General features: G+C 46.4%; 1 protein-coding gene across 3 annotated transcripts; it reads left to right on the top strand.

Moving 5' to 3' along the window:
- The first annotated feature begins 298 nt into the window (after window positions 1–298).
- Window positions 299–23,088, top strand: Pced1b (PC-esterase domain containing 1B). 3 transcript variants are annotated; one of them, XM_017800171.1, is made up of 3 exons: window positions 299–399; window positions 19,388–19,547; window positions 21,489–23,088. In XM_017800171.1, exon 3 carries the CDS (start codon window positions 21,546–21,548, stop codon window positions 22,839–22,841), a length of 1,296 nt encoding a protein of 431 aa, XP_017655660.1. In that variant the 5' UTR covers window positions 299–399; window positions 19,388–19,547; window positions 21,489–21,545; the 3' UTR covers window positions 22,842–23,088. The 3 variants fall into 3 exon arrangements, with proteins under 3 accessions (XP_017655660.1, XP_017655659.1, XP_008839525.1); XM_017800170.1 differs by having other exon boundaries at window positions 19,384–19,547; XM_008841303.3 differs by lacking the exon at window positions 299–399 and adding an exon at window positions 929–1,073.
- The last annotated feature ends 381 nt before the right edge of the window (window positions 23,089–23,469 follow it).

Here is a 23,469-nt window from a genome sequence, read left to right as displayed (position 1 = left end):
GGTCTGTTAGTTTAGGTCTCAGTCCCAAATGTGTAGAACAGATGGCCAGATCTGATCAGTGTTAGCTTGGCTGGTCTCTAGGCTTGGCTGAGATGAACTGGGGAACGGGCAGCTGGACTCATCCAGTGGCACAGAGAGGAGCCATGTTTGTACCTAGTGAACTCCACCAGAGGAAGCCCCAAGCACTGCCCCAGCAGCCCAAGGCTGCACCGCCCACTGCCTGAGGCTCAGCCACTACAGGAAGTGCTGTCCCTCAGTGATAAGGAAAGGATGACTCAGTCTTGAGGGAGAAGCCAAGCTGAGTTCCCAGTCTTTTCTCCTCTTGCCTTCCTTCCCGTTTCCTTCCTCTCTGCCTGGCGATAAAGGGACTAGACCATAGGATCTTCCTCGCTCCGACGAGTAAGTATGCACCCCCGAACCACGTCCAGCCATCACCTACAGAGCAGGGCTCAGGCCTGGGACGTCCACTGGGAGAACTTGCACAAAACATTGGTGGTTCTTTCCGTTTAAAGCAATCATGTGTTTCTTCTCTCATTTTTGTTAACAGGCCAGGGTTGCGGATTTTTCGTAGTCTACTTCCTCCTGAAGTATCAGTCTGTGGTTAATCAAGCTCTGCACAAGCAATCATAATAAAGCTTTAAATTAATGAGGTGTAAGCTTCTCCAGGGTCCTGATTCCGTGACTCCACCAGTTTATCGAAGATTTTTAAACCTGCTGTCACCAGACACATTGCTGGTGGGTGACATACGGGAAACCAATACAGTCACTCACAGTAGAGCTGGTGGCAGCCTCGGTACCCCCTCCAAGACATAAGTCAAAATAGTCTGCTCTTGGCATAGCAGTAGTTTCATTTCCTTCCGTAGCCGTCGCCCGGTGGGCGTGGCGTCGGTGTGGGTTTAGTTCCCAGTGAGGTGTCAGGTGCCAGCAGAGGACAGGGTAGGCGGAAGTGGATTCGACCTTTCTACTTACTAACCAATGATTCCGAGGCAAATTGGGACCTTTTGGGAAGTCTTCTCCTTTTTTCTTATCTTACTACTGGAGACACTACTTCTACTCTGCAGGTGGCACCAAAGGTAACTAGTGGATACAGAATGCTGGGTTGTCCAGGGGCCTCGCTGGGAGTGGCGGACAGTTGTTGAGCTGGTAAAACAGAGGTTCTGAACCCAGAATGTTCAGAATTACGATTGTGACCTAAGGAATCGGGAGGTCTTGCTGGCTGAGACCTGAGAGCCTCTCAGACGGGCTGCTGGTTTGCTCTCATGCCTGATTGAGGCTGGAAGGTTGGTGTCTTTAGAAACACTACTGAGATTCTTATGCCGTCTAGGGAGGGCAATGAAAGGGTGAGATCTGTATCTTAGAAAAAGGACAGACTGCAGGGTAGAGACTGGGCAGGAGGAGGGACAGAACAGATGCAAAACTGACACCACATATGGACTGAGGTACAGGCTGTGGATAGAGAAGTGGACTGCCAGGGTCTCGGGTAGAGTGATCAGGAGGAAAGAACAGAGATCTTTTGGTTTCTGACCTGGGGCAGTCAGGTGGCTATGGATGTCAGGACTGGACAATTGGTTAAGACAATTGGTTTAGAATGTATTTTAAATTGGGTCCTTGCATAGTCACCAAGTTCATTCAACCAGCAGCAAAGATAGTTCTTTGCTGGGTGTAGTTTTTCCATGTATTTTAAAATACTGGTGCCAAAGCACTGCACCCAGCTAAGAGGCCTCAGAGGTGCTTATCTGATAAAAAGGAAGGACAGCATGTGCCGAAACCATCCAACTGTTGCTACCTTCCTGGACAAACAATTTCACATCCAAGTATTTAGTTGTGAATAGCATTTTTAAAAGTACCCTTTCCTTAGAAAGGTGCTATTTCCAAATTTCAGCTAATTTTGAAAATCACTGCATTTTTTAAAATAAAAAAATTATTGAGAATTTCATACCTGCATATAATGTGTTTTGATCAAATCCATGCCCACTTCCTTCCCTCCAACTCCTCCCACATCTCCCCATCACTTTTTTTCTGATAACTTCATGTACTCTTTTCTTCTTCTTTGATTTATTACTAAAATCTTTTAAGGATTAGATAAAAGCTCCCAAATGTTGTTGACGTTTTTGGCCTTTGGAATGGAGTATGTTGCTAAGAGGCCCAAAGGCATTGTGAGTTTTAGCCAAGAAACTGGCTACATTTCTTTGGAGTCTTTTTACCTTAACTGCCTAGCCAATTCCCAACATCTATTCTTATCACACTATCCTCTGAAGAGGTTACCCAACTTGAGAAGAGGGGATCAGGATGCAGATGGCTTTGGCTTCTTCCATGCTGAACAGGGACGCAGTGGGAGGCAATTGGAGTACCCCTTCGGTGGGTCTTCTAAAAGATTCCCAAGTTGCATAACTCTTATCTCTAGGGGGAAAAGAAAGTCCTTCAATAGGAGAAGTGAAGGAGAAGTAAAGGCCAGAGTAATTAGCATTACAAGTTCTAGACAGGGAACTAGAAAAACATCAGAACGGGCAATTTTCAAATGTTCATATGAGAGTCCATGGAATTTCTTGACAAGGGCTTCCAAAAGCATCCCTCTATTGGGTTCCTCTTCATTTTCCTTTTCTCTGCCAAGGCTGGACTCTAGAGTGATAGATTCAGGATTTGCTTTCAGGTGAAAATTACTGCATTTATAACCACACTTATAAATGAAGTAAGGTTAGCATTTTGGTTTGAGAAAAACAATGTTGCCACTGTTAACGTATAAGCCATTTAAAAAGCACTGGTTTTTTAATATGCAGATTTTTTCAAATTGTCAATAGAGGCCTCAAATATGACAAGTTGGAAATGGAACAAAAACTCACTTTAGGAGAAGAGTGCAAAGTGTAAATCACAAATGTGAAAAGTGAAGGCACGTTCTCTGTCAGGGTCTCCTAACTTGGCCCTTCTGGTGGTGGTGCATGTTTTTGCCTTTTTTGACACAGGTCTCCCTATAGCCCCAGCTGGTCTGGAATTTGATGTCCGTAGATCAGGCTGGCCTCCATCTCACAGAGCTCTGCTTACCTCTGCCTCCTGAGTGCTGGGACCAAAGGCGTGCACCACCACACCTGGTGTTTTTTTGAGTCTAAAGGTAAAGCTTCTTTATCTGAATAGTTCTAACTAGCATGGGTTGAGGAAAAGAGAAGTGGTAACCAATGAATAGCAAAGTCATCTGGGAACAGAAAGCATCTCACATGTAAAGTATGTGAGTGTTACCAGCCTAGGGTTTGACAAGTCTGTGCTGGGATAGATGCGGTAACCAGGCAAACTTAAGAGAACTGGACAATGGAATAAGAGCTACTAGGGTCTGGGAGAAGAGAGAAGGGAATATGTATAAATTCAGGTTTGTAAGCTGAAGAAAGTTCTGGAGAACTGGCACCAAGTATGAATGGGCCATACAGTTAACTGTGATTTTTAAAAGTGGTTAAACTGGTGAAGGGGTGGGGGACTGGGGTGTCTGTGTGGAATACAGAACGTGGACTCAGAAAACCAGATCAGTGGTTTGGCAGCTTCAAACATTATTTAGAGGTAAGGGACATTTCTAATATGATGTCAGGTCCTTGCAGTATTTAATTACTTAATTAACCACCCTCTCCCACTTGCAGAGACAATTCCTGCAGCGATGGGCTCACACCAGCCTAAAGCTGTACCCATCAAACAGAGTAGGGTGCTTGCTAGCATTTATGTTTTATCCTGTGGCTGATTATGTTTTATCCTGTGGCTGAGTAAGGCATGGATGCATGTATGTACACTGTTTCTGAAATCCCGCTCCCAGTATATAAGAGCCAGTTGCCAAAGAAGAAAGAGGCAGATGGGTTCAGAATGCACAAGCTGCGATTGAAAGGCGGAGGTCCCTGCACCCTAAAGCTGGAGGAAAGTATTTCTGTGCTAAGCAAGACAAAGGTGGGCTGTGGCCAACAGGAATGTACTGACTTTTCTCAAAACATCAGTTAAAAACAATCTGGCACCAGTGGTTGGCACACCACGCTCGGCTGACTATCCTAACAACTTTGTTTACCTATAGGGCCTGAAATGTATACCAGGGTTACCTGGTGGCCAAAACAGTGACTGTGGCCAGGATGGCTATGGTCATGTAGAACTGCATCCCCATACATACCTCTTTCTAGAATGAAATGAGTACTTACTAAGGGTCAAGCACTGTGCTAAGCACTTCACAGATTTAATGTCTGAAAATGGACATGGGCCTAGAGGAGTCAAGCCTCATTCCCAAAGTCGGAGAGCTCATGCGTTAATGACTTAACGTCCTGGGCTCACCTTCTCAGCCTGCAAAACTGATACTCTGAACCACTGAGCTACACTGGAGCCAAATGCAGACCTTGCAGAAAACAGACTCAGCTTCTCTTCTTCATCCATTCTCAGTCCTGAAACTATTGCTGTGACTATTCTCAAACCTCCGTAATCCCTGCTTATCAAAAATCAGAGTGGTGAATGTGTACTGATCGAGTGCACAGTTTAGTTCTGTTTCTAAGATGAACCCAGGAGATGTTTTAATTCAGAATCTCAAAATTCTATGTTTGTTTGTTTGTTTGTTTGTTTGTTTGTTTGTTTGACAAGCTCTTGCTGTATAGCCCATGCTGGGCTGGAATTCATGTTTGGCCTCACTTCCCCAATGGGATTACAAGTATGTAACACTACACCTGGCTTCAAAAGTCGTCTTTTTTTTTTTTTGAGACAGGGTCTCCCTGTGCCCTAGCTGGAACTCACCAGGTAGACCAGGCTGGCCTCGGTCTCATAGAGATCCACCTGCCTCTACCTCCCTATGCTAGGATTAAAGATATGTGCCATCATGCCCAGCAGAGAGCTTAGTTCTTGATTAAATATAATCATGTGCCTGCTTGTTCCTGCACCCATCTGGCTGAGACAGACCAGAGGGAAACGAAAGAACTTGGCCAGCAGCCTTCGGGGAGCCCTTCATGCTGCCTGCAGGGACAACCTCACCACATCCCGGAAGAGTGCACCACCTTCCATCTCCAGCGGCTTCTAATACCCCCTTCCCTGCCCTCTCCTCCATGGTCCTGAGCGTTCCTGTCCAAGGCCAGCTCCTCCGCGCTAGCACAAGACCCCACCCCTTTACCACATCAGGCTTTTGCTCTGGCCGGTCTCCCCTACTTCTTCTGCATCATCTGCTTTGCCCTTTTTACCAGACCACTCTTGTGAGCACACATGCTATTATCGTTCCCATCTCAAAAGCAGGTAAAACCGAACTTTTCCCTCCAGCAGCCCGGCCACACTTGTAGCAAAATTCCTTGAAGGAGGGATTGTCTAGGTTCTCATCCACTTCTCTCTTGAACCATCCTAATTAACTTTTGCTTCTACCACTCCATCACCGTTCCCAGTGTCCAACAGAAGTTCATCCGGGGGTCAGACGTCCATTTGATTTCACTGTCTCTGATAGAAACAACTGTTTTGACCCAATACCATCTCTTCTTGGCTTCCAAACTCTAAACTCTTCCAGGATTTCCATTTCGCTCTTTCTGCTGTCTTGGGGTCCGCAGGGCCCCTCATCTTGCCGACCTCCTATTCCTGGACCACCCCAGGGCTCAATTTTTGCACCTTCGTATTCTTCTTTACCATCCCAAACCAAAGTGACACCTCTGGCCTAGACCTCTCTGAACTTGACTTCTATGTCCAAATCCCCATTCAGTATCTGAAACCCCTCACCCTTCACACCTGCTCTTCCCAAACTTTCTCCATCTCGGTAAACACCGTCTTACTTCATATTCCTAAAGCCAAACTGTGGACCCACCCATGTCTTCTCTTCTCACACCTCAGTGCTCTCCACGACAAATGCCATTGCCTCTGACTTCATGGCTCATTCTTTGGCTAATACTCCTCAGGTCCAAGTGTGTAATACGCAGTGAACTCCTAATCCACCATTTCCAAGCTTCCTGCTCCATATAGCCTGCTCTCAGTGGAGCAGCAAGGATCATGCCAAAATGAGTGAGGTAGTGTCATTTCTCTTCTCACACAGTAAAAACCCAAGTCTCAGCCATCCTTGATCTGTCCCCTTCCGTCTTGACCCCGTCTCTTACAGGTCTCCCTCCTGCTTTCTCATGCCTGACCCTAGGGAACAACTCAGACTTCACCACCCACCATTTGCCAGATCACCTCCCTCAGGAGGTGGTATTTTCTGGAATACTTTTCTAGATCATTCCATTTAAAATGCCAGGCATGGCCAGGCCTGGTGGCACATGCCTTTAATCCCAGCACTTTTGAGACAGAGCCAGGCAGATCTCTGTGAGATCAAGGCCAGCCTGGTTTAAGTTCCAGGTCAGCTGGGGCTACAGGAAGACCCTGTACCACCAGTACCACCACCACCCCCCCCCACCCAAAAGAAAGGCACCCTTCCAGACTCATACTCCTCCACTGTTTTATTATTTTATTTATCGTTTGCCTCCCCCAAGTCAAATGTAAACTATGAGATCAAAGATGTGTTTTTATTTTTAATTGCATGTATGTGTACGTGCACAGTTGCCCTCAGAGGCCCCCAGAGGTGTCAGATCCCCTGGAGCTAGATTTGCAGGCAGTTGTAAGCTGCCTGACAAGAACTAAAGTTGGGTGCTCTTAACCACTGAGCCATTTCTCCAGCCCCAAAGTCACGATTTTTTTTTTTTTTCTGGGCTTTTTGAGACAGGGTCTCCCCGTAGCCCCAGCTGTCCTGGAACTCACTATGTAGACCAGGCTGTCCTTGAACTCACAGAGATCTGCCTGCCTCTGCCTCCCAAGTGCTGGGATTAAAGGCATGTGCCACCACTTACAGCCAAGATCATGGCTTTTAAAAATATTTTATTTTTATTTTATGTGTATGAGTATATTGCCTGCATGTATGTAAGAGCACTCATGTCATGTAATGCCTTCGGAGGTCAGAAGAGGACGTCAGATCTCCTGGAACTGGAGTTTCAGATGGTTGTTAGCCACCATGTGGAAACCAAACCCTAGACCTCTGCAGGAGTAGCCAGGGCTCTTTACCAGAGCCATCTCTCCAGCCCCCAGGCCATGAATTTTTCCAGAAATGTTTTATTTACTGCTTTCTTCCTAGGACCTAGAATAATGCCTTGTGATAACTTACTGACTAAAAGAGATAATGAAGAGATGGCCATGGTTAAGGATAGGGAGATCTTCGATTACCTACTTTTGTGGGCACAGTACTCTGGGTTTATTTTCTCATTTAAGTATCTCACCTATTTCATGGTTATTATTTCAGTGGTTACCATCTGCAAATGATAAACAAGTATCAGAGGATCCAGTGACCACCAAGGTCAAGTACCCATATGTGACTGCATCACGTTTTAACAGTCTGTTGGTCCCAGAGCCAGTGTATCTCACAGTTCACTTACCACACAGCAATCCCGGCTTTGCCTTCCATCCATACCACTGGTGGACATGCAGTCACCATGTCACATGTAAGCATCAATGTTTCAGTTTCCAGACAGAGGAGAATGGACCCTGGATCTAGGGCAGATAACCCCATTAGTTGCACCGCCTTAATACATCTTGGTCTGCCTCATACTTACAGGCTGCTGTAATGGGGTAGGTGGGTGGGTGGGTTGGTGGGTTGGTTTGAATAGCTCTAGCAGTCAGCTACACCCTCGGCCCAGTAATAAGTTTTCTTTCGTTTTTTAAAGATTTATTTATTATATGTGTACGAATGTTTTATCTGCATGTAGCTACGTGCCCATGTCCATACCTGGTGTCCTAGGAGGTAAGAAAAGGGTGTCAGATCCCCTGAAATTGGAGTTACAGTCAGTTGTGAGCCACCATGTGGGAGCTAGGAACTGAAACAGGGTTCTCTGTAAGAGTAGTATGTGCTCGTGGTAACTGCTGAGCCTCCTCTCTAGCCTATGAATGGATTTTCTCTAGCACTTCAATTATCTGCCTGTTTGGAAGAATCTGAATGATGCTTTACCAAAGAAATTTTGCAGTTTAACATTTGTTCTACATGGCACATATATTACTTGGACAATTGTCTAAATAAATAATATTAGACCTTTTAGTGGGGAGGGATGTCAGCAGGGGAGGCAGGACAGAGGCATCTGCTCCAGGCTGCCACCTGTGGCATCCTGAAGAGTTCCCTTTCCCCTTCCGGACCTCATTCAGGCAAAACCAGGATTCTTGGCTTTGCCACAGAAAAGAATTGCAAGACACACCAGCAGGAAGGAGAGTAGGAGTTTATTAAAGGACACTTTTAACATGGATCTTACAAAGAGATGCTCAGGGAAAGAATGACACACCCAGTTGTGGATATGAGCTTCTCAAGGGAGAGTTGCCCCTTGTCTTTGTGTGTGTGTGTGTGTGTGTGTGTGTGTGTTTGCACCTGTGTGTCCATGTGAGGCATCTGAAAGTCAGTGTTAGGTATGATCTTCAAAGGCTCCTCCATTCAAACCTGGAGCTCACTGACTTTACTGTGCTGGCTAGTGAGCCCCAAGGATCCTCGTGTCTCTGCCTCCCCAACACCACTGGGCCCAGCTTTTATGTGGCTGCTGGGGATCTGAACTTGGGTCCTCATTGCTTGTTCAGTAGGCACCTTACCAACTGAGCCATCTCCCTAGTCCCCTTATTGTCGTTACAGTGACTATACATATGATCCTGTGGCTTTTTAAGTTACACTAATTGCTCAAAGAATAGAATTTGGGGCTGGGGGATTCTTTTTGAGACAAGGTCTCCCTATAGTCCCAGCTGGCCTGGAACTTGATATGTAGACCAGACTCGAATTCCCAGATATCTGCCTGCCTCTGCCACCCAAGTGCTGGGATTACAGGTGTGCACTACCAGACCTGGCTGAGAGTAGAATTTATAACAAGGTTTAAGGGTTAGAGAATTTCCTTTTATAAACAATGTTGTAAGGCATATTTAGGAGGAGTACGGGCCAGATTTAGTGTGCTAAGAACTCAGGTTTTAGGTCATTTTGGCCATAAGTAAGCATACTTTGTTTACTGTCTTTGACAACTGTTTGATGTGTCTTTAGGAAAATATTCATTGTCTCTAAAATTTTTGGCAGTTTTGGCTTTATCAGTGGTGCCTCAAGCTTCTGGACTCTGTCAACAGGATAATTTCCCCTTCTTTCTCTTCTACCTTGGGAAAATATGGAATATCTTCAGACTGATAGGGGATAGCTGTATAGGCTATTTCTGATAAAAGAGAGAGACAACCAGTGGCTGGTAATATTCCTTCTTCTCATTCACTCCCGTGTACACTTTTCTTTCACCTCTCTCTCTCTCTCTCTCTCTCCCTCTCTCTCTCTCTCTTTTAGGCGGGGGTCTCATGTAGTCCAGGCTGGCCTCAAACTCTGTTAGAGCTGGGCACGATGGTACATGCCTTTGGAGGCCCAGTCTAGTGGATCTTTGTGTGGATCAAGTCCAGCCTGGTTTGCATAGTGAGTTCCAGGCCAGCTGGGCCTACAGAGAAACCTGCCTTAAAACAAAACCAAAACATACAAGAAATAAACAACCTCTGGGTATGTAGGTAGTCAAGGATGACCTTGAACTTCTGATCCTCCTGTCTACACCTCCCTGGTGCTGGGCTTACAGGCCTGCACCACCATGCCCAGTAGGTTTGTTTTATGTGGTGCCGGGGATAAGGCTTTGTGCATCTGAGGCAAACACTAGACCAGCTAACTCAGTGCTCTTGTATCCTTTCTAAAAGTAAACAAAATAATGTGAGAATGACCACACTGACAGTGCACCGTCTGCCCTCTGCTTGAAAGCAAAAGGGGATGACACACCGTGCAGCTCGAAGGGCTGACTCCCATCAAAGTGATACTTCACTCAAATCCTTCTTGCATCTGTGTCACCTTCTGCAAAGTAAAGATGGCGATGGGAGCCGTCCTGAAAGGAGATGCGTGTGAGAAAGCATGTTTTAGGGTTAGGAAAAGGACGGCTCATGTTGACGCAAAAGCATAACTCTCTCCTCAAAGGGGATAAGAGATGGTTTATTCCGGAGCCAAATATGAGTGACCAGGGCCCGGGAACACAGATTCAGGTTTCCCCAAATTCCATGTTCCGGCGTGGTAACAGTTACATCACATTTTTATAGTAACAGAGCAAAGAAAAGTCATAAATCGACACACTTTTTAAAATATTTTATTATTTCTTATTTTATGTGTATGCGTACATTGCCTGCATGGAGGCAAGTGCACCCGTGTCGGGTGTTGTGCAATGCCCACAGAGGTCAAAAGAGGTTGTCGGATCCCCTGGGACTGGAGTTATGGACAGTTGTTAGCTGCCATGTGGGTGCTGGGATTCAAACCTGGGTCTTCTGCAAGAACAGCCGGTGTTCTTAACCGCTGAGCCATCTCTCCAGCCCCTCAACACACTTTTCAAATACATTGGAGGATACATTCAGTAGGTGGGTTGCAGCAAAGTGGAGGGTTATTTTACTATAGGTCTCAGATGCTATCTGATGACATTCTTAGCCGTTTGATTGGTGACATCGGGTGGTCTGCTAGGATAATACATTCTAAAAGGTTTTTATCTGTTAGTCACAGGATGTTATATCAGAAACAGGTGGGTAAGAAGTGGCTGTTTAGGGGGCTAAAGGATAGCCTGAGATAGATAAATGGTAATTAGACTCTGGACCTGCAACATTCCAAACTCTCCACAGTCTCCAGAGTGATAATCTGTTGGTGAGCCTTGCAGGAAGTTCAGTCTAAGATGCAGGAGTTCTTTTGGGGAACTTTTCTTTCACATTCATGTGGCTTTAGATATGTCATAGAGCCAGATCAGCAATGGTGGCTGTTGACATGGGTCATAAAAGATGTTGGGAAACAAGAAAATCTGTTGAAAATTGGTAGTCTGTTCTCTGGTCTTGTAATGATTACAGAAATTCTGGTAGCCTCCCCTAGCATGTTCTTTGATTTTTTTGTTTGTTTGTTTCGTTTTTTTGAGACAGGAGCTTCCTGTAGCCCCAGCTGGCCTAGAACTCACTATGTAGACCAGGCTAGCCTTGAACTCACAGAGATCCACCTGCCTCTGCCTCCTGAGTACTGGGATTAAAGGTATGTGCCACCATGCCCTGCCTTATTGTTTTTTTAAGATTTTTATTTTATTAATTGATTTTTTTATGTGTATTGCATGTATTGCCTGCATGTAGGTAAGTGCACCTGTGTTGTTCAATGCCTGAGGACAGAAGAGGCTGTTGGATCCCCTGGAACTGGAGTTGCATCCAGTTGAACCCCGGTCCTCTGAGAGAGCAGCTAGTGCTCCTAACTGCTGAGCCACCTCTTTGGCCCCTAGCTTGTTCTTTCATCCTTACACTGCACAGACCTGCTGAGGGTGAGGCACTGGCAAGATCTGCAGCTCATGCACAGCACTGCTAGTGCAAGGACATGGCAGATTGTTTCCAAGTTACACAACACACGGTCCTGAAGTTTAAAATACTGAAGTTATCAGTTGGGTTCTAGATTGAAGCTCTGTCTGGAGACACTGTAATGATTGTATTAAGATTCACGGAAATATGCAAAATAACTTGGTTGATGGTCAGAGACAATATGAAAACAAGGCATAAAATGTGCAATTAAATTTTAAGGCACATGTGGGGTAGCTGAGGACATAAATGATAGTTTTCAAGAAAAGACAACTGTGACATTTAGGACAGCAAAAAAAAGAAGGAATTTAGAGTTTAGAAATAAGCAGAGCCAGACTTGTGATCACAAGGAATGTGCCCTTTATTCAGATATCACAGCTAAAGGCGGAAGGGACGAAAGCATCTGCATTAATGGAGGGGGGTTGGGTTTATATAGGAATTCTACTGAACACAGCTGCAGGAGCTTACTTGGTACCAGGGTCTAGTGTCCTTGGGCAACTGAAGATTTTCCTCCCGAGATTATTTTCTCAGGCAGGGCAGACGAGCTGTCGAGGGTACTAAAGGAGGCAGGTTGGCTCCACAATCTCCTTCAGTACTGCAGTCCTGGGAGTGACCAGTTGATAAAGCTTGAGCAAAGTCAACTGGCCAATGTAGGGCCAGTTGACCACTGTAAGGGATTTATGGTTTTATGGCTTCCCTAATGAGGCTTATGGCTCTCCTGCAGTTCACACACTATCAAGATGTCGTATACCTAATACCTAAGTAGTGAAAAAGCAGAGTGAAGCGCAGAGTGGGCAGGGTATGGGCTCCAGGGCTGTTCTGGGAGCTGTGCTTGTACTTTTTTCTTTTTTTTCCAGTCTTTTTGAGACAGTCTCCCTGTAGCCCCAGCTGTCCTGGAACTCACTACGTAGACCAGGCTGGCCTTGAACTCACAGAGACCCACCTGCCTCTGCCTCCTGAGTGCTGGGACTAAAGGCACTCAGCACCATGCCAGGACTTTGGTTGTGCTTTTGAGACAGGATCTCCACTTATAGCTCCAGCTGGCCTGGAACTTGTAGCAATCCTCTGTCCTCCTGAGTTGGGATTACAGACATGTGCCAATACACCTGGCTCCTTACAGAGATCTGTGTTGTTCCTTAGTTATTTTACACTGTTTATTATAATGGAGGATGGGATGGGGGTTGGGGACTGTGAGGGGGGGGCAAGGCCCTGCAACCTCTCACATAGACCCACCCTACTTGCCCTCCCAACACACAAACAGTGAGGGGGGAGGGATGGAGGGAGAACCAGAGAGAGAGAGAGAGAGAGAGAGAGAGAGAGAGAGAGAGATTGATTCCCATTCCACTGCTCCACCCCAAAATTGTTTAAAATACCTCTTGAAGGTTGACTGTTTTGAGAAAAACTCTTTAGAGGTTCACTTCCTAGTCTTTGTTTTTTTCTGATTCATTTCCTCCTTCTTTATTCCTCTTGGTATGTGTAGGGGAGGTGATGGCTCCTCCCCCTAAAGATCATTCCATCCAAAACCCAAGGCCTGTGCTTATCTGTTCAATCTGAGGCCCCTTTCTTTCTAAGCACACTGACCTGCTCCCAGTGGGACACTTAGAGAGGCCGAAGGTGCTCCCACTGGCTCTGCCACTTGCTGCTTTCACCCCAGGGTCTTGTCTTGGGACTGTTTCTGGGCAGCCTCAGGCCTGTATCCCCACTCCCAGCTCTGGAGGGGGCAGTTCCAACACAAACGAAGCTGGACGTGAAGCTGTGAACTGAGGGCCTCACTAATGCTGTTAAGTACGAGGAAAGGGAGGAGTCTTACCATCTCCCCATTTCTCCTTCCCCCTTCTAACATTTTCTGCACTTGTATGCACCAGGTCGGCAAGAATAATAAAAGACAAGGAACTGAATTGTTACAAAAAACAAAAAACCAGGAGGGGTCCAGATAAGTTACATTCAAATTACTGAAGGGCAAATGAAAACAAATTCAGAGCCAAATCACCACTTCAGGATCTCACCTATATTCCCACCACAGTCTTAAACTACCCATTATTTTTCCACTTCCTAAGCAGGAAAGTAAAGGCTGAATTCTGTCATTTGCCCCAGAGGCCAGGGGAAATGGCCTCCCCGGAGACTGGCTTGTTAAGTAGCTGCACCCAGGGTAATTTAGTATTTACCCTGCTGCACCTTTAATCCCAACACTTTCAAGGCAGAGGCAGGTGGATCTCTATGAGCCTAAAAAAAAAAAAAAAAAAAAAAAAAAAAAAAAAAAAAAAAAAAAACTGGGAACACTTGGGAGGTGGAGGCTGGAGGATCTAGAGTTTGAGGCCAGCCTGTATTACACCACCAGTTAACTGCAGTACAAGACCAGGTGTTAAGTACCCCTTGAGGAAAGAGCTAGATGTGTCTGAAGGAGCAGGGAAGAGCCTACAGAACGGACTTAAGAGAGATTGATTTGTGGAAAATTAAAAAAAAAAAAAATGCAAGCTAAGCTAAAACAAAATTGAACACTGTGCTCAGCTTCCCAAAACATACTGCAAATTCTTAAAGTATATTTTCAATATTCACACCGTGTGTGTCTCCCTTAAATTTATGTCTGGCGTGCAGTGACAGAGTGCTTACCTAGCAAACATCACATCCTGGGTTGGATCCCCAGCACCATAAAAAATATATAAATAAATAAAAACAGTTGAGCTGATCTGCATCCAGGCAATCATTTAAGGACTTTTGGTGGTTCAGGAATAGTGGAAGCAATTCCTTGTGAAAAATAAAAGAGGCTTGACCCAAGCTTTTGGAATGGAGTTTCCACCCAGTTATATATTTCCAGCCAGCTAGCTGTTCAAGCTCTGAACACACTTAGAGCGTGCGGCCTCCACCGAGAGTCATCCCGTGGTGACCTTTATTTACCTTTAGGAAGATTGTCCAAAGGTCAGGAGGGAATTGTCTTAAGAATTCCACCACTGATGGGAAGATAAAGAGCCCTTCGGAATTTGGAAGTGAACGCGGTCTACGGAGACTGTTAACTTCCCCTCAAAACTGTATTCTGTCCACCTGAATGCCTGAAGCTCCAGTGTCAGTCTGAGCTAATTTAAAAATGTGGCAGCATCCAGCTAGTGGCTCAAATCCTTAGTCATCACTTGTTAAGAAATCCCTAGAAAACTGGGCGTGGTGGCTAGAGCCTTTAAGCCCCACACTGGGGAGGCAGAGGCAGGCAGATCTGAGCTCCAGGCCAGCTGGGGCTACAGGGAAACCTTGTCTATAAAAAACAAAAAGAAAAGAAGAGAAAAAGAAATCTTTAGCACCAAATTCAGCTCCCCTGTGGGTCAGGATTCCCGCAGGCTGAGAGCAGCCCCGCCCAGGACCTCGGGCTGCATCCTACCCCAGGGCCTAGCCTGGCCTCCCCCCAGCCTCCAGACTTCATTGCCTCAATTGGGTCATCTGCATACAAATGGTATTGATAAGTCGTTGGGTGGCCGTCTTCCTGCTGGGTCTGGAGATGTGCCAGTAAGTATTCTACTGGGGAGAAAGCCTGAGCTGGTCGGGGCCAAACGGGGACACGTGGTCCCCTCTCTGCCGAAGCCCGAAGAATGGATGGAGCCGCCCGGGAAGAATGCTGGAGGAGGAACTGATTACTTGGCCTTGAGGAGGGCCAATCTGGGGACCCCCGGGAGAGAGAAACGGGTGGGGATGGGGTGCCAAGGGCACCCCAGGGGGCCGGAGCCGGGCAGGGGAGGCCCCGACGCCGCCTTTGAGAGAAGGCCAGGGGGACCCGCGGTGATTTGCCGACCGTCTGATGCCGTTGGAGGCCAAATGCGAGCCAAAGGCCCAGCGAGTGGGAGGAGAGAACCGGACACAGCCTGTGTAAACGGCTCGAAAGTGTGGCCTTGAGGCCCAGGCGATGGGACGGGCCCAGAGGTGGAGCCTAGAAATCACCTTTCTCTTCCAAAGCCGAAACTGGGCCCACCCTGCAGCTAGTGAGTACCCAGCGGACCACTTGGTTAATCACCCCAGGGAGGGGGTTAGTCTGTGGACCTGGAGGCTCCCAGCGGTTCTGAGCTCCTGGCCTTCCACTCCCAGTGGTAGGTGTGGGAAGGGGGCCGGGGTGGGACGAGGGCTCGCGGAGGCTGCTGTTTTCTCCAGGAGATGGGGCCAGCTTTTAGGACCAGAGGTTTAGGGGCGCAGTACTAGGCCTTTGGGACCCTGGGTCTCCCTCTCATCCTCGCCAGTACTAGTGAGGTTCAGAATAGTACTTGTTTTACCAAAGGGGAAACTGAGGCTCAGAGCGATGGGCATGCAGCCAGAGACCAGCCTGGCCCTGTTGTCTCTTGGAGGTTGAAAGCCGGGTCATGGTGTTCACCAGTCGTTGTTAGATCTGAGGGGCAGTTGAAATAACGGCTCGAGCTGGTAGTGTAAAAGTTTGCGGTAGCTGCATGTAAGTGAAATCAAATTTCTGTTTTTATGAATCGTTTAGAGTATCTTAAAAAATTCTGAAGCCATTTGAATAAATGGTCCTCCACGGCTTTTTTTTTTTTTTCTAAAAATTATCTGCATATCAAGTATTCTGAAGTTCCATTTCATTTTTAAGTGTATTCTTTGCATTTCTTTCTAGAGCCCATAGGAAAGTTTGTATTAGACTGTTAATATGGGAAAACATGCTTTTTTAAACTTACAATTTTTTCAGACTCAAAGTGTTCGAAATTCTAACAGTAGTAATCACAGGTGAGCTGGGCATGGTGGTACACTTTTAATCCCAGCATTCTGGAGGCTGAGGCTGGTAGAGCTCTGAGATCAAGGCCAGCCTTCCTGGTTTACATAGTGAGTTCAGACCAGCTGGGGCTACAGGGAGACTGTCGTATGTATATGGAGATATATATCTATATCAATATATATCTATATATATATGGAGTCAGGTGAATTCCAAACTAATCCATAAAAATAATCACAAGTGTGGGAGATGAGACAGCCATAGGTGGAGGGTGTCCATAGCAATTCCTGCCTAAGCAGGAGGGTTTTGTGATCACAGGAGCCCCAGTTTGAAATCTAGGCATTATTGTTGACTGAGGCTTTAGGAATAGAAATAAGGACTGTAGTTTTCATAGTGGAGGAGTTGGATAAAGGAACCAGGAAAGTTGATGGGAGAAGGGAGCCAAATGTGTTTTCATGACAGATTTCAAGACTTTACACAGTAGTCTCTACTTTTACTCAATTAATGTGCATGTCTGGTGCCCACAGAGGCCAGAAACTGGAACTGAGGTTGGGTGTTAGCCACCCTGTGGGTGCTACAAAGGGCACTCGTGTCCTCTGGAAGACCAACAAGTCTCTGTCTCCTGGTGTTGGATGGAGTCCGTGTTAGCTAGCCTGCCCAAAATCAAGTCTGGTGAATTCGCAGTCCAGAGGCCATTCAGCTTTCCCAAGGAGAACTTTTACTGAGTTTCTGTCCCTTCATTTTTCTTTGAACACCATATGGTGTAAAATTTAATTTTTGTTTTATTTCTGTTTTTGTTGTTTTGAGACAGGGTCTCACTACAGTCCTAGCTGGCCTGAAACTATGTAGAACAGGCTGGCCTTGGTCTCACAGGGATCTGCCTGCCTCTGCCTCCCCAGTGCTGGATTAAAGACCTGCACCACACCTGGCACAATTTAATTTTTTAAATTTCTTGAATTTGTTCTTTGACAGTTTTATATACATAAAGTACATTCTGATTATTGGAGCCAATGAATAGTTGGGAGTATTCAGCTTAAGACAATGACTTCCTCTTTCCAGAATCCATCTGTAGTTTAGCAGGCTGTGTAACCTACTCCTGGATTCATGTGACTGTTATAGGCCCACTGCAGGCAATTTAATTTTTGACAAGTTTAAATTCAAAGTAGAAACTTAAGCAAATGCCAAAATAAGCAAAGTCAGGTGAGTTCCGAACTAATCCAATTACAAGGAAACATTTAATGAAAAGTAAATGCTCTGTTTGGTTTGTGATAGCTATAAAGTAATAGTCAATAATTTATAATTCATGCCTTATGATGCATCTGAAAATTTAATTATCCCCAAATGGCAACATACAAGCAAAATGCTTTTTTTTTTTTTTTTTTTTTTTTTTTTTTTTGTAGTAGTAGCCATAAAAAATGTGCGTATTTCTGTCACAACTTTAGTCTGAGCTCCACATCCTACTGTGGAAATAGTAATCAGGATGTGGGGAGTCATAGTAAAACTTTTAAAAGTCCTGTTTCAATTTAAGGTGGGAGCCACAGGCTGCAGTGTTATCCATGTACCTCCCTCTGCCTCAACAGCTCTGGATGCTTCCTGTGTATACATCCATTCCTAAGGGCAGCTACTCCTCCTGCCTTTATGTCCTTAGCAGACTTTTCATTTTCTGTCCTTTTTTTTTTTTTTTTTTTTTTTTTGTCTTTTTGAGGCAGGGTCTCCCTGTAGCCCCAGCTGTCCTGGAACTCACTATGTAGACCAGGCTGGCCTTGAACCCACAGAGATCCGCCTGTCTCTGCCTCCCAAGTGCTGGGATTAAAGGCGTGCACCACCATGCCCGGCCTTGTTTTTTTCTTTTTAAGCAGTCTTCCCTCAGTCTCCCAGAGCACTGGGATGTTGGCATTTGTTAACCACCTCACTCAAGACAGCTCTTTTACCCACAACTTGGGTCTCATAGCACATCTGCTGACCCCCAGTGATATTTCCTAATTAAATAAATATATCTGTAAAATAGCTTTCAACACTAATAAGGGAGTTTGGCAAATTGGAAGCAAAGTTCTCTAAGAAGTCTGGACTATAAAAAAAACACTGAACTGTTTTCAAATTCTTTTGAGTTTTTATACATATTTGTTTTGTATTCATGTGTTAGAGTGTTTTGCCTGACTATGTGTGTGTGCGCCTTGTGCCTGGAAAGGCCGGAAGAGGTCTTTAGATCTTCTGGAACTAGGGTTACAGACAGTTGTGAACCACCACATTTGCCGAAAACCCAACCTGAGTCCTGTGCAAGAGCAGCACGTTCCCATAAGCACTAAGCCATCTCTCCAGCCCCTTGGTTCAGTTTTTATAAATATGAGGAGGCTACTGTCCTTTGTTAAATGTCAGGCTTAGCTCTCTCTAAGCTGTTTTCGAGTCCTCTCAGGGTCATTTAGATTTCCTCTTGCTCTTGTAGAGGCCTGGGGTCCTGGCCCATAGCCCCTGGAGCCCCTCAGAGGTGTCTGACTCCCTTACTTCCTGTTGTTGGTACCTTCCTTCTCTAGAATTTAATCAGTTTCAGTTTCAACTTCATATTGGAATGCTCTCCTCCACCCCCTTCATCCTACTGTTCCTTCCCTAGAGGAGGAGGAAGACAATGGGGAATTCTTAGACATTTTTCTTGACTTGGTCCTAAGCCCTAAGAATAGCCTGGGGCTGCCTAGGGTTTCCTGGTTAGGATATTGGGAGCCACACTTGCTACACAGTGAAGCCACAATCTGGAGAATTTTATTTACTGAGTTACCCCAAAACCTGAGTTTTTATATTAGTTTGTGTCTCTTGAGAGTGAATGAGGTACTAAATATTCACACTTACTACCCCTGCTCCCAAGAACACACAGCCATCCATCCTGCAGAGTGGGCGGCTGCCTCTCTGTGAATAAAAAGAGTACATCTTGGCTCCATCACTTTGATAACCTTTCCATAAAATGGCAATAACAAGAATGATACTCTTGAGGGGGCTGGAGATAGCTCAGAAGTTAAGAGCACTCAGAATTGGCCTTCATACCTAGAGTGGCTCCAAAGCCATGCTTACTTTCTTGCTTGTAGCCCAGGCTGGTCTTGAACCCCTGATCATCCTGCTTGCACTTCTGTTTCAGCCTACATCACCACAGTTATCAATGAATCTGGCTGTCTATCTAGCCATCTTGAGAGAGGGTCTTGTTATGTAGACCAAGCTGGCCTAGAACTGGTGGTCCTCCTTCCTACCTCAGCATCCCAAGAGCTAGAATTATAGTCCTGTACCACCAATGCTTAGTCAGTGTTCCTGAGTTCAGAGGAAAAATCATGTTAAATCTTTGTTTTTTTTTTTTCTTTTCTTTTTTTGAGACAGGGCTTCATTTATACCAGGCTGGCCTCGAACTCGCTTAAGTAACCACGGATGACCTTGAACTTCTGATCTTCCTACCTCTACTGCTGCGATTACTGGCTTGTGCCATCACTTCCAGCTCATGTGGTGATGGGGATCCAGCCCTGGGCTCTGTGTGTGCTAGGTAAGCACTCTGGACTGAGCCAAAAACCCCAACCCTATGTGATTTACTTTTTTTGCATTATTTTGTTGTACCTGAATGAACTGTTATTGTTAAACTTTTTTTTCTGATAACATACTGTTTGAGTGAACATGGGGAAGTCAGTATTTTCACCTGTTCTGTAGAAACTCAGTATTCTATTTTTATAATTTATACTTGTGACCATTTAAAACCACAAGTAGTATAGCTTTAAATTTTTAATTCGTGTGGTGGGATATGTAATGCTGGCATTCAGAAGCAAACACAAGAAGATCATGAGTTTGAAGCCAACCTAGGATATATAGGGAGACCTTGCCTCCCAAAATAATTTGTGCTGGGTGTGGTAGCATGGCAGCCCATGCCTTTAATTCCAGCACTCTGGAGATGGAGGCAGGTGTATCTCTATGAGATAGAGGCCAGCCTGGTCTGCATAGCAAGTTCCAGGCCAGCTGGGGCTACAGGGAGACCGTCTCTCAAAAAAACAAAAAATAATTTATAATTAATGGCAGCTGTCCACCCATGCCTGTTAAAAGGTTTGCAATGTGTATAACCTTACACCTTTCAAGCCACAGTGCATTCCAATGGCTTCAGTGTAAGTGTAGGCAGCGCAGTCTATGTTCCTCCATGATAAAGGTTTGCTGCTAATATGGAAGTGTGTTTCTTCTTTTTAGTTGTCCCTGGATGTGAATCCTAAGTGGCACATTGAAATAATGATAATCTGCTGTGTTAAGGATGAGTTTGACGGCTTTTCAGCCAATGCGTTTGTTTTGGAAAGGCAAAACTCTTTCTGTAGCTCTTAGGTCAGTCCCTCGAGACATGAAGTTAACCAAGAGACAGACTGACAATTTTAATTAATCTTTACATGCAAAGAAAAGCAGAGAAGAAAAATGAAACAATGCAAGTAGTTAAGAGGTTTTGTTTGTTTTGAGATACAGAGAACTGAACCTAGTGTGTTTTGTATATGCTAGGCCGGGGCTAGATCCCCAGCGCCTTTTTTTTCAAAGCATAATGTGTATTGGGGTGGGATGTGGGCACATGTATGAGGCTCAGGTTTTGGAGGTTGGAGGTCAATATTGGGTATCTTCTCTATCTCCGATTTCATTTTTTTTTATTTAAAATGTATTTCTTTAATGTGTATGAGTTTTGCTTTCATGTTTTATAGATGTACTACATGTGTGCAATGCCCGTGTAGACCAGAAGAGGTCGTTGGATGCCCCTGGAACTGGAGTTAAGGAGGGTAGCTAGGTACCATATGGGTACTAGGGACCGAACCTGGGTCCTCTGCAAAAGCAACTGGTTCTCTTAACCGCTGAGCCAGCTCTCTAGTGCCCCCCCCCCCAAGGTTTGAGACACTTCTCTTGTGGACCCTGAAGCCTGATCTTTTGGTTAGGCTGGCTGGCCAGAGAACTCCTGGGATCTTTCGCTGCGTTTTATATCTGTGCTGGGGATTCAAACTCAGGTCTTCTCGCTCAAGAGTAAGCGCTCTTAGCCACAGGACTGTCTCCTCAGCTCAAGTGTTAGATTTTTGAACAAATGGAAGTGGGTTTGAGCAGCAAGAAATACTCCAGTTTTAGAAAGTTACTGGTAAATGAATGGAGGGAACTAATGGATGTTGAGGACCCTTTTTTAGTAAGGTGTGTTTATGCAATATCATCTCGGTGTAGGCTTGTCTTTAATGAAGACCCCTGTATGTAAGTGGCTAGAGCTGGCGCTCCTTGGCTGGGTGAAGTCTGAGCAGTCCAGTTGCAGGCCTAAATTTCATCTAGACTAAGGAGGGCTGCCCTCTCCCGCTCAGGCCCAGAATTCTGGAGTCTCTTTGTGGCTTCCCCAGGTCCATGCCCCCAGGGTGGCGCCTGCTTCCTTGGTATCCTCCCCGCCCTGCCCAGGGGTTGGGTCCCTCCAAGTGCTCTTTTCCTTCTGTTCTAGTAATCCCTTGACCCACCACGTGCAGAGGACGGAGCGGAGCTGTGCACTGTAGGCATCATGGTTCTCCTGTTGGCCTCCGAAGTCCAGCAACTGCTGCACAACAAGTTTGTGATCATCCTCGGGGACTCTGTGCAGAGGGCTGTGTACAAGGACCTGGTGCTCCTGTTGCAGAAAGACTGCCTGCTCACTAACAAGCAGCTCAGAGCCAGGGGGGAGCTGAGCTTCGAAAAGGACCAGCTGGTGAAGGGAGGCGAGCTGGATACCTTACACAACCGCACCAACTACCGTGAGGTGCGTGAGTTCTGCTCCGATCACCACCTGGTGCGCTTCTACTTCCTGACCCGAGTCTATTCTGACTACCTGGAAAATATCCTGGAGGAGCTACAGTCCGGAGAGCACGCCCCAGATGTGATCATCATGAACTCCTGCCTCTGGGACATCTCCAGGTACGGACGGAACTCTTGCAGTAGCTACCGCCAGAACCTGGAGAGCCTGTTCGGGCGCATGGACCAGGTGCTGCCCAAGTCGTGCCTGCTAGTGTGGAACACTGCCATGCCTTTGGGCGACAGTATCAAGGCGACCTTCCTCCCAGGGAAGGGCAGGCACCGCTACCAGGTCTCCATTGCTGCCCTGAAAAGAAAAGTGATGGAAGCCAACTTCTACAGCTGTGTCGAGGCCAAAAAGCACTGCTTCGATGTGCTGGACTTGCATTTCCACTTCCGTCATGCCAGGATGCACCTGCAGGGGGATGGGGTGCACTGGAACGAACATGCGCACCGCAGACTCTCCCACCTGCTGCTGGCCCATGTGGCCGATGCCTGGGGTGTGGAGCTGCCTCACCGGGAGCCCGAGCCCGGCTCTGCGGCCTGGGAAAGGCCGGGCCAGGTAAAGGAGTGGCAGGAGAGACGGCCGCAGGCCCACAGGGGTTGGCAGCCGTGCCCCTCGTCTCCGCTTCTGCCTCTTCCTAGGCCACGCCCCCTGCTCCCGTCCCCAGGCTTGCCCATAAGACCACTGCCCCTGCTGCCCTGTCCCGGCCCCCTGCACCAAGTAGGGCCCCCGTTGCCACCCTGCCCACAGGATTCCTATTTTTCTTCAGACCCTATTTTCCACTCAGAGGAATTCTATATCCATTCAGATGGCTCCCCACCCACCCACGCAGGACATGCCTTTGAAGGGGACTTTGGTTTTAGTCCCCAGCCACCCATGCCTAGCTTCCACCCACCCTGTTACCAGCGCCGGGGCCCAATAGTACACAGGGGCTTACCGAGATACCATGTTCGTGGCCCCTATGTGCCCTGGAGAGAGAGGCCCAGGCGACCCCGAAGACGCAACCCAGAGTCGAGGCCCCAGTAGACCTATGTGAGCCTTTGACCTCTGGACCGGGCTGGCTGGCTATCTGGCCCTGCCTCCCTTATCGCAGCCCACACAAGCTGGCCTTGCTAACTTGAGCCGTGCTGGCTTGGCCTAAAAGAGGCTGCCCAGTGCTGCCCCCCTCTCCCGAGTGACCAGGCAAGCATTCTTACTACCTCCCTCTCCCTGTCTGACTGCCTTTTTGTAAATAACAGATGACCTTGAAATACAAAATTGTTTCACAAAAGTAGTTTTGTGTGTGTCTCTCTCTCTTTAATGGGGGCCTTTCCTTGCAGTTAAACAATTAGCTGTTAGAACAAGTAATGACATCTACTTAGTAAACTGATACTGGGCGTTCCCATAAACGTATGAGTCCTCACAAGTAAGCAAAAGAATTTTAATATCTTGTGATCCTATTTTCTAGAGCTCCTTAAAGAATCATTGAATTTTGTTTATTAAATGTTTTAATTTTATGTATATGGTGGGCAATTCGCCTGCATGTAAATGCTATGAGGCCAGAAGGGCGTTGGATTCCCTGGAACTGGAGATTCAGGTGGTAGTTAGCCCCTACATGGGTGCTGGGAACCAAACCTGGGTTCTCTGCAAGAGCAGCCAGTGCTCTTAACTTCTG

Source organism: Nannospalax galili, unplaced genomic scaffold, assembly GCF_000622305.1.
Source record: "Nannospalax galili isolate Female #2095 unplaced genomic scaffold, S.galili_v1.0 scaffold841, whole genome shotgun sequence".
In the NCBI taxonomy this organism is placed as follows: domain Eukaryota; kingdom Metazoa; phylum Chordata; class Mammalia; order Rodentia; family Spalacidae; genus Nannospalax; species Nannospalax galili.
Note: the sequence above shows the minus strand (reverse complement) of the source record. Positions and strands in the feature narration are given on the sequence as shown.

Excerpts from the sequence above, each read along its gene's own strand:
- Pced1b (XM_017800171.1), top strand. The coding sequence starts at position 21,546 with ATGGTTCTCCTGTTGGCCTCCGAAGTCCAGCAACTGCTGCACAACAAG.